Source organism: Meriones unguiculatus, chromosome 7 (genome assembly GCF_030254825.1).
Source record: "Meriones unguiculatus strain TT.TT164.6M chromosome 7, Bangor_MerUng_6.1, whole genome shotgun sequence".
Classification (NCBI taxonomy): Eukaryota; Metazoa; Chordata; class Mammalia; order Rodentia; family Muridae; genus Meriones; species Meriones unguiculatus.
The window spans coordinates 22,088,700-22,106,010 of NC_083355.1; the positions used below are offsets into that span (position 1 = coordinate 22,088,700).

The 17,311-nt window shown below is 52.6% G+C and overlaps 1 protein-coding gene and 1 long non-coding RNA gene across 2 annotated transcripts; one reads left to right on the plus strand and one right to left on the minus strand.

Moving 5' to 3' along the window:
- Positions 1 to 3,465: 3,465 nt before the first annotated feature.
- Positions 3,466 to 14,125, plus strand: Ccr7 (C-C motif chemokine receptor 7). The gene is made up of 3 exons (XM_021628597.2): positions 3,466 to 3,603; positions 9,114 to 9,163; positions 12,157 to 14,125. The coding sequence occupies exons 1-3, from the start codon at positions 3,594 to 3,596 to the stop codon at positions 13,231 to 13,233; spliced, it is 1,137 nt and encodes a 378-aa protein (XP_021484272.1). The 5' UTR covers positions 3,466 to 3,593; the 3' UTR covers positions 13,234 to 14,125.
- LOC132655148 (uncharacterized) lies at positions 5,748 to 16,362 on the minus strand. Its single transcript, XR_009592792.1, has 3 exons — positions 16,311 to 16,362; positions 9,552 to 9,697; positions 5,748 to 6,216 (listed from the first exon to the last, which is right to left on the minus strand). It is a non-coding gene; the product is annotated as an uncharacterized LOC132655148 (long non-coding RNA).
- Positions 16,363 to 17,311: the final 949 nt, after the last annotated feature.

Consider the following 17,311-nt stretch of genomic DNA (forward strand, 5'->3'; position numbering starts at 1 on the left):
GCCACCCCTGCCACCCTCTAGGTACCTCTGTTCCCCACAGGCATCTTCACTGGCTCCTACCTAGGCTATGTCAGCCTATCCCCCTAGTTAACCCTTGCAATGTTGTAATGCAATATTGTCTTTCATTATTTCCTAAATACCATAAAATACGTGATGTATAAAGCCATTAAAAAATAATGCAATGAAAGCTTTGGTCCATCATACACAAAACATTACCCATCAATGTTTGTTAGCTCCCAAGAGTCTTCTCTACCTACACGGCCTTCTGAGCCCAGATGGACTCTGTGGTCAGTATCTAAGAAAGGAATAACAAGGAAGAAAGGGTCATCACCTCAGAGAAAAGTTGAAGTCGCCCCACCCATCAGTCTACAGCTACTAAGCACCCGCTACCGCTGTGCGCATGGGTGAACAGCCTCCACCTCCGTAAAGCGATCCGTTTCGAAAGGCCAGAGATGGAGGTAGGCAAAGATGCCCTTTTTTTTTGGCTCCTCCTGTGGACTTGTCTTTGTACAATACATTGGAGTGCCTGCGATGGTCCAGTTGGAGACTGAGAACTCACAGGAGTCACTGTCACACTGTCACAAACTACATGCTCATCAGTGCTTGGACCACAGCGGTCCTCGGGGTACCATGGGCTCTCATAAGAGGCTGGTTCTCCTGTGCTAGCCTCAAGGACCTGGCTTCAGTTTCTTGCTAGAGACACAACACACGTGCTTAATAAGTGAGAGGAAATAATAATAATAATAGTGATAATAATAAATAGAATGAGAGAGAAATGTCTGAGATAAAAGGTCCCCAATATGCTCATTTGTTTGAATACTTGGTCCCTCGTTGGCCATTTCCAGTTCTCTCTCTCTTTTTCTCTCTCTGTTTCATGGACCCCACCCCAATGGTCATGGACTCACTCACCCTCTGAAACTGTAAGCAAGCCCCTAATTAAATGATTTCCTTTGTAAGTTACCTGGATTGTGGTGTCTGTTCATGGGAATAGAAGAGGAAATAAGACAAATGATACATCACCCCCCAAAAAAACTTGTACACAAATATTCATAGCAACAATACTCATTATGGCTAAACAGTAAAGACAATCCAAATAGCCAACCGGTGATGGATAAAAGAAATGTGGTATGTCCGTGCAATGGAATATTATTAGGCCATAAAAAAGGGAACGAAGAATTGAACCATACTACATAGAGCTGAACCTAATTAAAAGAAGACAGACACTAAGGTTACATACGGCATACATCTGTTTATGCAAAATAACCAACAGAAGCAAATCTAGAGAAAGAAAGTAGATCTGTGGCTGTGAGCAGCTATGTGGATAGGCAGAAAAGAAATGGGAATCATTGGAAATAATGGCAGGAGATTTGACTTTAAAAAAAAATGACTCAGAGGGTACTGTGGTGAAGTGATCTCTGTGACTGTATAAACACCATAGAACTGTCTGCTTTAAAAGGGTAAATGTTGGGGCTGACGAGATGGCTCGACAGTTAAGAACACTTGAAGCACTTGCAGAGGATCTAGGTTCGGTTCCCAGCACCCACATGGCAGCTCATAACCACCTCTAACTCCAACTCCAGAGGATCTGCGCCTTCTTCTCACCTCCACAGGCTCCAGACACAACGTGATACACATAAATACATTCAGGCAAACACTCATACGCATAAAAGTGAATGAACCATTTTAAAAGGTGAATTTAGGTAAGAGCTATATCCAAATAAAGCTGTTGCTTTTTAAAAGAAGGGGAAAAGAGACATACCCCTTCCTTTCAACCTTCCACTGCCTGTCAGCGCATCCTCATTGGCCAGTTCTCCCCAGAAACCAGAAAGTAGTCTGGGGTATGTAGTCCCTATGTGCCGAGCAAAATAAGGGTATGAAGTGAGTGCTTAAAGTATTAGGTTGGGTTGGGCGTGGTGGCACATGCCTGTAATCCCAGCACTTGGGAGGCAGAGGCAGGCGGATCTCTGTGAGTTCAAGGCCAGCCTGATCTACAAAGTGAGTCCAGAACAGCCAAGGCTACACAGAGAAACTTTGTCTCAAAAAACTGGGGGGGGAAGCATTATGTTGCCATGGTAACTGTTTTTTACTGTTTAATACAGAAGCAAGCCTAAGTCATTCTGAACTTCTCCTCAGCCACTGCCCCCCGCCCCTGAATTGGCTACAACTAGTGGATAGAGTTTGAAAAAAAAAAAAAGAAAAATTGCAGGTGTCTCTCCTGGAGATGGAGAGTTTAGAGATTTGCTCTAGAAGCCGGTGTGGTTCCAGCATAGCCTCTACGCTTGCTTTAAGCCCACTAATTGGACTGGGGAGATGGCTCGGTGGATAACAGAGATTTGCTTCTCAAACATGAGGAACTGACTCCAAATCCCCAGAGCCTACAGAAGAAGCCTGATAGCACTCCTGCAAGGAGACCGGAGCTGGAGACCGGAGGCCCCTGGGACCTTGAAGGACAGCTCCCCTGCCAGTATGGAATGGGGTTCTCAGCAAAGACACCCTGCTTCCAACAGAGAGGAAGAAGACAGGCACCTGACGTCGTCCTCTCATCTTCACACAGGAAATTCCCACAGTCATGCCTACGAATGCACACATACACTGCACACACCATACACACACACCATACACACATACACAACAATACAACAATAAAATGAATACTAATTTTTTTTTTTTTAATTTAAAACACTAATTAGTGGTCTCCCTGGGCGTAGGGAATTGGGTTTGGTAGCGCAAGCCTGTAATCGCAGCTCAGAGGAGGGAGGGGCAGGACCAAAACGTTCACGGTCATCCTCGGCTACATTGTAAGTGTGAGGCCTGAGTCTATAATACAGGAGACACTGTCAATAATAATAATAATAACAACAAACAATAAAATAACAACAATAAACAATAAAAATAAAATGAAAGTTCTTCATAGGGAACCAGTTTGGATAACGGAGTAGATCTGGTGTCCTCTCTGTTGGCGGAGAAACCCGAGGGCCTACGTACGGGCACCCTCATATCTAGCATCTAAGTTCCGAGGCGTTTAGTTTAAGTACTAAAAACAAACTCTTAAACTTTCACTTTGTGGTTGTGTCACTGAAGCCTTGCTGGCCCATCCTTGGTAGCCAGACCACCTAAGGGACCTCACCCTGGTTGTGCAGGTGGACGCCGGGGTGTCTGATGGCTGCTGGGAAAGTAGCTGCTGATCACGTTCATACCAAAATGAAGAGAGTTTCATTCAAAACAACGAGAAGGACGCAGTACATCTGGCTCCCGAGTCTCACCTCACAACAGCCACCCAGACACTCACAGATGTAAACAGCCCCTTGCTGAGACTACGGAGGTACCACCAGGGGCTTTCTGAATGTAAATGAGCTGATGATTCAGGATCCTGTGACTCCACTCGTCACTCTTCTTATATACCCCGTGGTCCCAGAAGACTCAGAGGGAGGAGCAGAGGTGGGGCAGGGGTGGGAGGGGCTGAGCAGAGGGTGGCTTCTCTCACAACTTAAAAGGGGCTCAAACCACTTCCTCCCCAGACAGGGGTAGCTGGAGACAGAGACAGAGACACAAGCACCGCCTTCCTGTGTGACTGCAGCTGCCCGGAACGCATCATGGACCTGGGTGAGTACACCTCTTCATGTGAGGAGAGGCCGGCTTTTGACACAAAACCAGACTCCAGGCAATGAACGTGGGTTGGGGGACAGGGGCTGGGAGGGGACTCTCCAGAGAAATCAAAGCCGTTGGTGAAATCAAAGCTGTTGGAGGCTGGAGAGATGGCTCAGAGGTTAAGAACACTTGCTGTTCTTCCAAAGGTCCCAAGTTCAATTCCCAGCAACCACATGGTGGCTCATAACCATCTAGAGTGAGATCTGTGTACAAGCTGAATGCTGTATAGATAATAAATAAATAAATCTTAAAGAGAAAAAAAGGCTTTCAGAGAATGCCTTCCTATTGGCCCAGGCAGGGTGTACCTTCCTTTTCAGACCCAGGGTGGGGGACAGCCGCAGATGCCAAGAGGAACAAGGAAAATGAAGTACCTTCTGGAGTGGCAGGGAATGAAGACTGTAGTGGGCTGTGACCTTGTTGACCTGGATGGAACTTTTTCTCGGCTGGTAGTGGTGGGGTGGTTTTCTTTGGCACCTCTGGGGACTAAGAAAATTCAAGAGTTCAGGACACCCTGCTCCCTCTCTGAGCCCCTCCTTTCCCTCCTGTTAAGCCAGGATTTGAACCTCCATGCCCATGAGGTTATAAGAAGGAGTGAACTGGAGACAACAGGGTTCTGTATCACGCAATACAAATGCAAGCTGCAACCTCTGCCTCTCAGTCTCTGTCTGTCTGTCTCTGTCAATCTCTCTCTCCCTCCCTCCCTCCCTCCTACACTTCCAGCCTAGCCTCCGCGTCTACTATAGCAAAGTGCCAGGGGAGCCCCCAGGAGGCTCTGAGCGGGTAGGCCAGCTCCAGACACCCCAGTTGCACATCTTAAACCTCAGCGGCAGTCAGACCCGGCTGAGGCTCGAGGGGCCAGGTTCCTAGAGGGTTCCGCTCACCAGCAAGTAAAGCAGCACCGCGGCCTCAAAGCCACAGGGGTTGGCTTTAAAAAGTGAAGGTTCCCTAGCGCTGCCCTCACACACCTCCCCGCCACACCACAGCAAGCAGCGCCCTGATCTCTGTCTCCCCTGCCCAGCAGGCTCTGCACCCTGGGTCTGGATCCAGCTGTGGCGACCACCTCTGCTGGCAGTGAGCTCGTGGGAAGCAGAGTTTGACTCTTACATCGCTGCCTCCCAGATGCTTTGGGGTGTAGGGAGTAAAATGTTGACGGGATGGATGGATGGATGGATGGAATCAGCCACTCCAAGCAGGTTTTAGATTTCAAATGTCTGTCTGCTCCAGCTTCTCCTCCTACCAGCCTGCCTTCTAAGCCTATTCCCCAGGGACCTATCTCCACCTGCCATAATCCCAGAGTGCCCACACCATCCACCAAAGGACCTTCTCCACCTTCCTCCAAAAAGTGGCTCCCAGGATAGAGGAAAGGTTCTGAATTTATAGCACTTGCCAACTCCCATGGCGTAAATTCTCCCATCCCAGTTGACATCAGTCAGCCTGTTCAAGGTCTTTAACACAAAAAGAGGGTGGACACCTGCCTTCCTTGGCACTGAGATACTATAGTGTCACTCCTGGACTAGGTTTTGGGATGCTAGACTCATAGCTTTGGTACAGGGGGCAGGGCAACCTCTGGCCCTGGAAGGAGGGGCAGTCTTGCTTTTATTACTCAACTTAAAAGCACCCCAGTAGCTAACTCTGAAACTGCTTAAAAACCTTTGCTCAAAACAGGCACCGGGGCCGTTGGAAGGACGGGTGGGCCACAGAGAATTCTGTTTTTCACTCTTCGTCTACCCAGCGGGGACAAGAGGTTGGTGAAGAGGCTGGGTTTCTATTATACAAAATGAAAAACTCCAAACCGGGGCTGAGCCGGCCTCTTTCGTGATTTGAATGAGCAGTCCCAACGTGCCCTCTCCGCCTTCGAGAAATGGGACCACAGATCTTGAGCACAACTTCTCAAAATCAGAGATAAGAGGGGAAAAAAAAAAATGAACGCATGAAAGGCCTGTGTCTCACAGCTTAGCCATAGATGGTGGCAGAGGGGGATTCAGGGTCAGTCCCTTGTAGCCCTCTGGGGACCTGTCTGTGGAGAACAACACAGGAGCCCAGGGCGCCTAGGAGAAAGCTCTCCTCTTTGCACGGTATTTTCTGTGTCATTCATTGAGAGTTTTATGAATGGCCAGCCTGAAGGGGAGAGCCACATAGATGTCAACACGCCACATCAACAGTGAGATACGGCCCTCCCTGAGGCGTGAGGACAAGATTGAAAAAAAACAAAACACAAAGCCGTGAACAGGGGTCAGGGAGGCATTCAAGTTGTATTTTAAAGGGTGTGCGGAAGCCATCAAACCAAATAAAGAAGACCTATGAGCCAGGATGTGACAGGAATATCAGGTCCTATAGCTGTAAGTCAACAAGGTGAATGAGGGGCTGGAGAGTCGGTCAAGTGACACGCAAGCATGAGGACTGGGTCTGGAGTCTCAGAGGCCGTGTTCAAAAGCTTAGTGTAGGGCTGGAGAGGTGGCTCAGTGGTGAAGAGTGCTATCTGCTCTTCCAGAGGTCCTGAGTTCAATTCCCGGCGACCACATGGTGGCTCACAACCATCTATATCGGGATCTGATGCCCTCTTCTGGCCTATTAAAAAATAAAGCTTAGTTTGGCAATGCACACAGTAATACCAGGATACAAGAGTCAGGGATAGTGAGATCCCAGACAACAGGCTCAGTGAGATCTCATAAAAACAAGGCAGCAAGTGACAGGGGAAGACATCTCATGTCAGCCTCTGGCCTCCATATGGGTGTGCCCACACCTTGGACTCATTAGAGCTCATAGTCAGTAGGCTCTAGTGAAGGCAATAAATAGAGTGACAAGAAAGAGGCAAAGGTGTAGGCCCAACGGGAGTCAGGGAAAGCGGATGTGCTAAAAAGCCAGCCAGGCCGGGACATTCCTTACAGCTCTGTGTGACAGCATCAGGGAGTCCATACGGCATCCTAAAAGGAATGGGAACCAGCAAAGGCTTTTCCCCCCTTTTCCGGGTAAATAGAGAAATGTGTGCTTTGGAAGGAGTCGGGGACAGCAGGTCCTTATGTCAGGACAGAGGAAGGACCAACTTCAAGAGATGGAGGGGAGGTGTAGGAGCAACAGAAATGAGCAGAAAGAACAAAGGGCAAGAGTCCTCCCGATCTGTGGAGGACCCCAGGGAAGCCAAGAGTCCTCCCGATCTGTGGAGGACCCCAGGGAAGCCAAGAGTCCTCCCGATCTGTGGAGGACCCCAGGGAAGCCTTGTGCTCTCACATCCCTGCCTCCCGTCTGCTCTCTGGATTCCTGGACACTCCCCTACTTCTGCCTCCGCCCTTTCTCATGTCCCTACAGTTGGCTGAGAAGGTCCAGAGAGAAAAATGCTTGAGGTGTCTCTGGGGCCAGATGATCAGCAGCCATGGGTTCCTGGGCAGCCTGGAGGGACTGGGGAAATGAGCCGATGGGAGCTTTAGGACCTGAGTGGGAGAAGGCTTTCCCAGGCTGGATGGGGGCAGGGTCCAGGCTGGAGTGCTAGGGAATTTTTCCTCTCGTAGTACTCATTCTGCAAAGCCAACAACCCAGGAAAACACCCAGCACCTGACTCAACAGCTCCTGGACCCTGACATTCCCAACTGCTGCCTGAGAACAGTTGCTGTATGACTAGTGTCATACGGGAGCCATCTGACTCACCGCCACTGGCCAGGTCCCTCTGCCACCACACACCCAAATTCCCCCTGAGTTCCCCTGGTAACTGTCTTGAACATGGCCTGACCTGAGTCTACAGGACCCTGGCTCATCAGCCCCCTGGACCCTAACCCATATCCAACATCCCTAGAATGAGAAACCAACCTCATTCATGAACCTGAGAGCCCCTCCCCACAGCGGCTGCCAAAGGAAAGGACCCGGGAAAAGGGGGCCGAGGGAGTAAAACAGAAACAAGTCTTGCCCCCCAGGGATTTCTCCCTCTCACTGACAAGTCAGATCGGGCTTTCTCTACAGTAACCGAAAGACGTTGACGTGTTGAAAGAAACCTTGAACGCCGAATGCCGAAATGAGTCAGGGGAGGGCGGGCTGTGCACCGGACCCTGAAAAAAGAGTGTGGTTAAATATGGACACGTGGCCTCAAGTCTGGGGGCTCCAGGGGGTAATTCAGTTAGAGGGGGCGGGGGTGGGTGAGAGACGCGAGCTGTGAAGCCACATGATGATGTTCCCAGGCCTGTCCGCAAATGTTCTGGTACAAGCTGATGACAAGGGCATGGTGGCTGTCTGTCCCCAGAAAAAAAAGATGGAGCTAAGGGAGGCAGGGACTTCTAGAGAACAGATAGTTGGAGGCTTGAGCCCTTGAGGGTTTAGGAGGGCGGCACGGTGGGGATGGACAGCAGAAAAGAAAACCTTTTCTCTGGGTGGCCTGATGCCCTTCCTGCCTGTACTACGGGGTGGCCATGCCTGGACTCCTCAGCCTGGCACACATGTTGGGCACCCTGGGTGTCATGCAGCTAGGCCTCCAGCAGGTGGTGCTATGGCCAAGGACGCGGAACCTCTAGGTTTGAGCCGCTTCCCTGGCCTCCAGAGGGCCCTCATCCTCCTGAAGATAGTCGCCTGGAGCGAAATCCTACCCTGGTCTGCAAGTCTGGCCTCAGTGGGCATTCATGCACCCCATTGCAGGGCCTGACTCTCCTGTGGATCTGAGAGACTGGGATTCAAGGACTGGAGAAGGGTCTCAGTGGCAAAGAAGGCAGAGCGAGGGTCCCTAGGCAGGAAGAGAGGGTTGGGTGGGTGGGACATGTCTGCATAAATTACTTGGCCAGTTGTCATCTTGCTCAGCTGTCAGGGGGACTCAGAGCCCAGGTTGGCCCCACACTCAGCTCCAAGCAGAATAAGAAAGAAGCTATCCATGGCGCCTCACAGGCCTGTTCTAACCAGGGGGTCTCTGTCTACACTGGGTTAGAAAACAAGCTAAAGGGGAGAAAGCAGCTCCCCATTTCCTTAGCCCATCTCCCTTGGGACATCCGTGAGGCTTCACATGCGACTGTCCGTGGACCTGGCCACTAAGAAATGCGCCCAGGCCAGTGGGTCCTGCCATCAAGGCAGTGCTGGACGTGTGTGCATACCCTGACCACCGCAGGGCCCTGCATCACATGGCTCAGGAAGGGGGGCACGTGGAGACAGGGGTCTAGAAGGATTGTTGAGGCACAGGGGATTCTGCAAACCAGCTGCAGCCTAGCCGGGCCAAGGCAGGGGGTGGGGAGCCGTTGCCCGTCTTTCCCAGACCTGGGAGTGGAGGAGGAAGGGAGGGGAGGTGAAGACAGGGATCCCGGGCAGCAGGCCAGGTGTTCAAACGCGCAATCTGGTTCTGATGTTCTCTTCCAGCAAACGAGGTGCCTGGAGCCTGGGATGAAAGTTCCCAACGGTGCACCCCCGCTCCTACCCCCCCCCCCACACACACACACCCTGCTTTCCTTAATAACTGTCTCCCTGCCAGGCAGTGACATCTTCTCCTTTGTCTCCTATAGGGAAACCCAGGAAAAACGTGCTGATGGTGGCTCTCCTTGTCATTTTCCAGGTGAGGTTTCCTGCCGGGGGAAGCTCTCTTCCCTCCTCCACATTCCCCTCCCCACCCAGGAATGCTGGTACTTGAACAGTTTGCTAGAAGGAAAGGCCCAGACACAAACCCACCTGCCACTCATTAAAGCTGGTGGCCCCTCCCTCCCTCCTGGGGAAGGTTGCATGGGGGTGAGAGGAGACAGGCATTTTCTGGAGCCCCTTCATCCCCGTTTAAATTAAATCCCAGGGAAAAGTAGCCTAATCTCACCCTCATCTCCCCACCCCACCCCCACACCTCTTCATCCAGAAGACAGAAAGAGAGTATGGAGCTCTCAGAGAGACGGGTGCTATGGGACACAAAGCGTAGAGGGACCTGGTTTTGCACACAGGTACATTCATTCATTCACCTGTGGGCTGAGAAAAGGACCCTGGGTCTGGTGATCTGGTGAGTCTCCAATCACCCAAAGTCATCTCCTCTTGCCTCTTGGTCCAAGGAGAACCTTAGAATCTCAGTCTGGTTTTCTTTCGAAAAATAGAGAGCCATCTGGCCTGCCTGTGGGGAGAAGGGAGAGAGAAAGAGCGGAGCCTGGGACCCAGTAGGGAGGGTGGTGAAGGGAGCACCATGGACTTTGCAGGGCAAAGAGCCCACTTCAAAGTGCTCCGTTCTCTGTCCCAGTGATGGCGGCAGAAGGTGTGCCCCCACCAAGCCCCAGAGGCAGGAGAAACTCTTCGAGTCATATTTCCTCTGTTGGGGTGGGAATTCTCTGAAGGTGGGGAAATGGCCAAGGCCAGCCTGGAGAAGCAAGGCTTCAGAATTTGACTCTCCCCCAGGTCCGGAGGCCAGAGGGGCAGCTTTCCAGGAACTCAGGCCAGAGGCAGGCCCCAGGCTGGGCACGGTTCCCCAAGCCTCATCTCAGAGGCCCCCTGGAGCTTGGGCTGCAGCCCTTAGCCTGGCCCCTTCCCCATCACCACTCCCTCCCCTCTGGCTGGAAGGCCAGAGAAGGGTGAAGACATCTGTGGCTGGTTTTTGTCTTTCACTTGGGAGAAGGGGGGGGGGGTTCAGACAGGGCCGGATGTGGTGGGGCTGTGGGCTGCAGAGGCGGCAGCCCTGGGGGGAGGGGGGAGGAGCAGGAGCAAGGGATGGGGAAGACTGGGGGTGGTGAGGGAGCACACTTCATAGAAGCTGGGAGTTCTGTCCTCCGAAAAGTCTAGAAGCCCCAGGGCGGAAGTCCTCCGACCCAAACGCAGCTAACCTCTTCCCAGGGCCCCCAGGCTGAAGTCACACCTGGACCAGGGAAAGAAGGTTGCTGTGGACTTTCCTTCTCAAATTACCAACGCTCCCCACCGTTCTCCCCACTCCCACCCCACACACACACACACAAAAAAAAAAGGCTCCTGAACACAACTTTGTCCCCACCCTGTTGCCAGGCCCACAGTGATGGTGCACTCCTTGGATTGCCATGGAGTGGCTGAAAGTCTCCTACCCAGAGAAGGAACCATGAGCTTTTTGAGCTTTCCGAATCGGGCCTTCAGACCACCCCTCCCCCACCCCCACCAACAGTGGTCCATCTATCCCAGGCCAGCGGCAGGCAGGCACCCCCTTCATTGATAAAAATCACAGCAGCTGCTGAGCCTCCCCCCCCCCCACACACACACCCTGCAGCCCGGCAAAAGGGCTAAAAAAAGCCCAGAGCAGCTGAGCCCTGCTGATTAGGATCTGCGGGAGGAGAGGCAGAGAGGTATGAGGAGAGACTGGGAACACGGGGAGAGGAGAGGAGCAGCTCTCGTGGGCACTAGGGAGGCAGTCACATTGCAGGAGCTGTGCCCCACGGGCCCTGCTATCCAGCGGTACATTCGTGTACCCACCAGCTGAGTGCAGTGGTGGGTACCATGGAGCCACGCACATCTCCGTGTCTCCTATGGGTGGTCCACAGTCACAGGAGTGGTCCCTTGGCTGAAACCGATCCCTACCCAGGAGCTTTGATCTTCTTCTCTGTCTGCTTCAGACCTTTCTCAAACTTGACCCTAACAGAGGTTAGGTTTCTCCCTCAAGAGCTGAGGCATTCTGTTGGCTCTTGGAAAACTTCACCAGGAGGACCTAAAAGAGGCTCCGAGAAAAAGACCCACATTCCCAGTATTGCAGCACTGCCGTGGAGTAAGACGAACCCTCTGTGGACAAAGAGGGAGCCAGAATGGAGGTGCCCCCCCATCGAATCTCAACAACCTAGCACAGGAGCTGGGATTTGCCTCCGTTCCCCCCAGACAGAGAGGGGGATGTGTGCTTTTCCAGCTTGGGGCTCGGCAGACCCCCAAAAGCCCTAGACTGTCTCCAGTCCACCAGCAGTGAGGTTGACACTGGCTGTCGGAAGACTTGACAAAAGGAGTCTTTTGCTACCAATCAGTAAAAATGTAGGCGTCTGGTCCTGCCTCAGCCTCCCCAGACAGGATGTGCACTTTAACAGGATGCCTCCTGGGTAAATTCACCTGCCTGCTAAAAACATTGGATTTATTATTTTATGTGTAAAAATATTTTTGCCTGCATGCATGTAAGTGCACCCACATGTCTGCCTGAGGAAGTCAGAAGTGGGCATCAGAGCCCATGGAACTGGAGGTAGAGATGGCTGTGAGCTACGGAGTGGGTGCTGGGAACCAAACAAGGATTCTCTGCAAGCTTGACACATGCCCTGAGCCAATTCTCCAGCTCCACGTGCTGAGGCTTGAGATGTGTTCATTTCAAATCAAATACTCAGGGTTGGGGGGGGGAACACACACACACACACACACACACACACACACGGATGGATGGATGGATGGATGGATGGATGGATGGATGGATGGATGGATGGATGGATTCCAGGGCCCCACCTCCTCAGATGCCGGCTCAATGGGTCTAAGGTCTAAGGTCTGAGAATCTGCAAGAATCAGAAATTCCTGAGTTCACCACCACCACCCTAAGCAAAGTCCCAGCCAGATGCAGACTGCTGGCTAAACAGGTGTTTCCTTCCCCCTCAGGTGTGCTTCTGCCAAGATGAGGTCACAGACGACTACATCGGCGAGAACACCACCGTGGACTACACCCTGTATGAGACGGTGTGCTTCAAGAAGGATGTGCGGAACTTCAAGGCCTGGTTCCTCCCTCTCGTGTACTCGGTCATTTGCTTTGTGGGCCTGCTGGGTAATGGGCTGGTGGTGTTGACGTACATCTATTTCAAGAGGCTCAAGACCATGACGGATACCTACCTGCTCAACCTGGCCATGGCAGACATCCTCTTCCTCCTGACCCTTCCCTTCTGGGCCTACAGCGAAGCCAAGTCCTGGATCTTTGGTGTCTTCATGTGTAAGGGCATCTTTGGCATCTATAAGATAAGCTTCTTCAGCGGCATGCTGCTGCTCCTGTGCATCAGCATTGACCGATACGTGGCCATCGTCCAGGCCGTGTCAACCCACCGCCACCGCGCCCGAGTGCTTCTCATCAGCAAGCTATCCTGTGTGGGCATCTGGATGCTGGCCCTATTGCTCTCCACCCCAGAGTTGCTCTACAGCGATCTCCAGAAGAGGAACAGCGAGAACTCGTGGAGATGCTCACTCATGACTGGCCACGTGGAGGCCTTGATCACCATCCAGGTGTCCCAAATGGTTATCGGATTCCTGGTGCCCCTGCTGGCCATGATGTTCTGCTACTTTGTCATCATCCGAACCCTGCTCCAGGCTCGAAACTTTGAGCGGAACAAGGCCATCAAGGTGATCATAGCTGTGGTCGTGGTCTTCATCGCCTTCCAGCTGCCCTACAACGGAGTGGTTCTGGCCCAGACGGTGGCCAATTTCAACATCACCAACAGCAGCTGTGAAGTCAGCAAGCAGCTCAACATTGCCTACGATATCACCTACAGCCTGGCCTCAGTCCGCTGCTGTGTCAACCCTTTCCTGTACGCCTTCATTGGCGTCAAGTTTCGCAGTGACCTCTTCAAGCTCTTCAAGGACTTGGGCTGCCTCAGCCAGGAGCAGCTCCGGCAATGGTCTTCCTGCCGGCATGTGCGGCACACCTCCATGAGCACGGAGGCCGAGACCACCACCACCTTCTCCCCATAGGGGGCTCCCCCGCCCGGATTTCAAGGACCTCTCCCAGGGGCCCTAAGGTGGGGCCTGGAGCATGTGCAAGGACTCAGGACCCACCAAAGAGCTGCTGAGGGAAGAGCAGTTCTGGCCAGTTAGGTTAACCTCAGGGCCTACGAAACCGCTTAACCCCCAACCCATGCATTCTACCTCAACCGAAGCTGGAAGAGACGCCGCTGAGACAAACCAGGACAGCTGTCCCCAAACCCACAGCCAAAAGTGAAAGCTGAGAGGCCATCACACCTTCTGGAGTGAAGGGGATGGGGCCGGTGAACACCCTGGTAGTGGAGTAGACTGCTGAGGCCTCTGAATGAACCTTCTTCCAGCCTAGAGAGATGGCCCATAGATCCAAGGACAGAGGTCACATACTCCAAAAACCCAGGTTTTTGTCTCCAAAACCAACATGGTGGGGTCACTTCCTGGCTTGTGGCTGGATGGGAGCCATCGACTGGTCTGATTAACTCGGACTTAACACCCTCCCTCTCCCCCCCCTTCTCCAACTGTCATCAGGCCAGCAAGAGATAGCAGTCTCTCTATGCTCCCTCAGAGCACCCCTGTCCCTCCCTTTTGCCCCTCCTCACTTCTTTTCAGCAAGGGGTGATGTTTCCTGAGGGCCAGACCACATCATCGGGCTGAATGCAGTCCCAGCTAGGGCTCTGGATGACAAGAGGTTGGGTCTCTCCTCCAGGATGGGAGGAAAAGGTCAGGGGACCGAGGAGGGGAAATGACCCTGCTGGCTGACAAAGGCCAGCAAAGCTGCTTCTTTGTTCTCTGTCAGCAACAGAAACCTTTCCTCATGTTCTGCTTTCGATTTATAAGAGCACATATTTTACTCAGGCACAAATAAAAAATTTCCCTTGAGGAAACAACAGCTTTAAAAGAAGGGGGAAAATTATTCGGTAAATGGCAACGGGGGTGAGCCCTTTTGGTAATCCCCCACACCATCTGACGGCCCTTGCTTCCCATACCCCTCCGCCCAAGGCTGCCTTTCTCAGCACTCAGAATCATGAGGTCAGTCACTAAGCACCACCAGAGATACAAGCCCAGGAGACTACAAGAGGTGGAAAGGGAGTGAGTACAGGGTGCCCGTGTGCAAACACACTTGCAGAGCCCGTGGGACGGGGGCCCAGGCCCTTGCAGGCAGTGTTGCACATGCTGTGGGTGGGCAGGGAGCAGCTCTGAGCCGAGAATGGGAAGAGCAGGTCGTCCCAGGAACCCCTGTGCCTGGGCTAAACCCCAGCAAACAATGCATCCTGGTGTGCTTGCTGTACCAGGACAGCCGGGAACAGCCTTGACCCTTGCCAGGCCCCTTCAGACTTGCCCAGACCCCTCCCTCCACAAACTAGTGTTTGGTGGGAAGCTCAGAGGTCGTGGCATTCTAGAGTAAGGGAGCTGGGATGAGACAGATGGCACGGGTGAGGTGGCACTCTTTGTTGGGTACTTGAGAGCTGGGAACACAGGGCCCTCCTTTCTGGCCACTAGTAACAGTGGCCCTACGTAGGGCATGTCTTACTCCATTCCTGTTTTCTGTAACAAACTACCACAGCCCGGGGAACTTATAAACGGTAGAAATCTATTCCTCACAGTTCTGGAAGTCAGACAATGAGCATCAGGGGCCACACTAGTTCCCTTCAGGTCCTTTCGTCTCTCCAGGACTCCACTCTCCATTCCCATCACCATAGGGTTCAAGTTCAAACACAGGGTTATCGGAAGGGCGCACACATTCAAAAGATAGCAGTGAGGAGCAGTGTCCTTGTCATTGTGCCCCAGTGTGTAACCACAGCCCTAACTTCTCCAAGCCTGAGAGGTTGGTCTAGCCTACGATGCCTAGGGAAGTGTGTTTGAAGGCTTGAGCCTGGGAGCAGGCTGGGGGTTAGGACAAGAGAGAGAGAGAGGAGGAGGAGGAGGAGAAATTCACACAAAAACATAACTCCAATTTCCCCCAAGCAAAAAAAAAAAAAAAAAAATGGAGCCTGCCCCACAACCATGCCCACGTTCTAATCTTGTAACCACAAACACACCCGTTACCCTCCTCCACAGGATGCACGGGGCTAGAGTGATCTTAACACAGTTTGTCAGGCGGCCTCCTCCAGGCCTGGAATCAGCACCCTGGGAGGAGCGAGCCTGGCGCAAGTGCAGTCGGCGTGCAGTGGTGGCGTTCGGGATGATGGGTACTGAATATTAAAAGGCCCAGCCGCGACGGTGGGACCACAGGCATGTGGCAAGAGAGCGAAGCCACTGAGCATGGACGTCCCCAAGGAGAACCTGCCAGAGTGCAGAGTGGGTGTGTGTGTGTCCTAACGAGGTTACAGATGGGAAAACAAGCCTCCGTCCCTACAGGAGGGGAATGTCAACAGAGCGGTCATGGAAAAGGAAGCTGGGCCAGCCACACAAACACGCCACCCTGGCTTCAAATACTTTTTTTTTTTTCTAGTATAACTGGATGCCTCCAAATATTTACAGAACCAACTCAACCCCCAGCAATGTCAATTTCCCTAAAAACGCTGTGTCTCAGTTCTAACCTCCAGCTCCACGAAGGCCTGACCCCTAAGGCCTGCTCTGATGCTCTCTCAAGTGTTGAGTTGAAAGGGTGATCCCGGGGTAGAAGGAAACACTCCCCCAAGGAAGCCCACCGGGTCTTCTTTCTCATTCTCCCCTTCCCCTGTGCTGCACACAGCAGCCCCCATCCCCCTTCACCTGTGCCTCCTCGCCATCCTTCTACAATCGCCCGAAGCCCCTTTCATTCCATCACCAGTCCCTTGTCATCACCATCCCCAACACACACACACACACACACACACACACACATACACACACACACACACACACACACACACAGCAGTCCCAACTTGGATCCTCCTTGGCTGTGACCATAGGCCAAATCTGAGATATTCCCAGGCCACAAAGCTGCCCTTTCAGCTGGAAGTGCCAAACCTCTCAGCTTCTTCGGTTCAACCAGATGATGGGGACCTCGGGAAGAAGGGGCTGAAGACCGCCCCCAGCCCCTGCCCCCGCCCTGCCGTTCTCTAGACAAGAGAAAGGAGCTGGCTTACCCGAAGAGACACAGCAATGAGGAGGGGAGGTTGCTTAAACTGGCTGTGGAGCCTGAGGGTCTGGCCGAAGTTGCCAAAGGGGGATACAAAACAGAGGCTCTGGAGCCCAGCCAACTCTCAATCTCAGCCCTGCCGCTCCCCAGCTGTGTGACCTTCAGCTGTTGCTCAACTGCTCTGAGTCTCAGATTTCTCAATTGCAAAACAGGGGAGGTTTTGGGTAAACACTTAGCCCAGAGCCTAGAGTGTGAAGTGAGATTGAGGGGAGCTCCCACTTCAGAGCCAGATGGCCTGGTTCAGACCCCGACTCCCTTACAGAGCCTCAGTTTCCAAATCTGCGCAATGGAAGTTATCTTCCTGAGGACAGGGGTTCTGTCCCCAGCATCCACATGGCAGCTGTTGAGTGTTTGTGACTGCAGTCCCGGATGGCCTGATGCCCTCAGCTGGCACTGTAAGCATGGGGTTCACAGACAAGGGTGCAGGCAAGACACTCATACCCATAAAATGAAAATAAGTAAATCATTTGTTCTGCTTTTGCCTTTCAAGACAGCGTTTCTCTGTGCCGCCCTGGCTGTCCTGAAATTCGATCTGGAGCACCAGGCTGGCCCCGAACTCAGAGATCCACCTGCCTCTGCCTCCCGAGGGCTAGAATTAAAGGCGAGTGCCGCCACCGCCGCCGAGCATAAATAAATCCCTAGAAAAATAAAATAAAATAAATTGTTCCTTTCAGAGAGAGGGGCAGGGCAGGAGAGGCAGCTCAGCGGGTAAAGTGTTTGCTTGTACAAGCCTGAGGCCTCGAGTCCAGATTCCTAACACTCAGGCAAAGGCCTGGCTTGGTGCTGGGGGTGACAGAGACAGGCAGATTCCAGAGCTCCGGGCCAACCACGTCTAACTGAAAGTGAAAGATTTAGGTTCAATGGAGAGAGACCACCCCCCCACCGTGTCAGTAAGTGAATAATAAGTAGATGGACCAGTCAGTAAATGGAGGCAAACAATAGAGGATA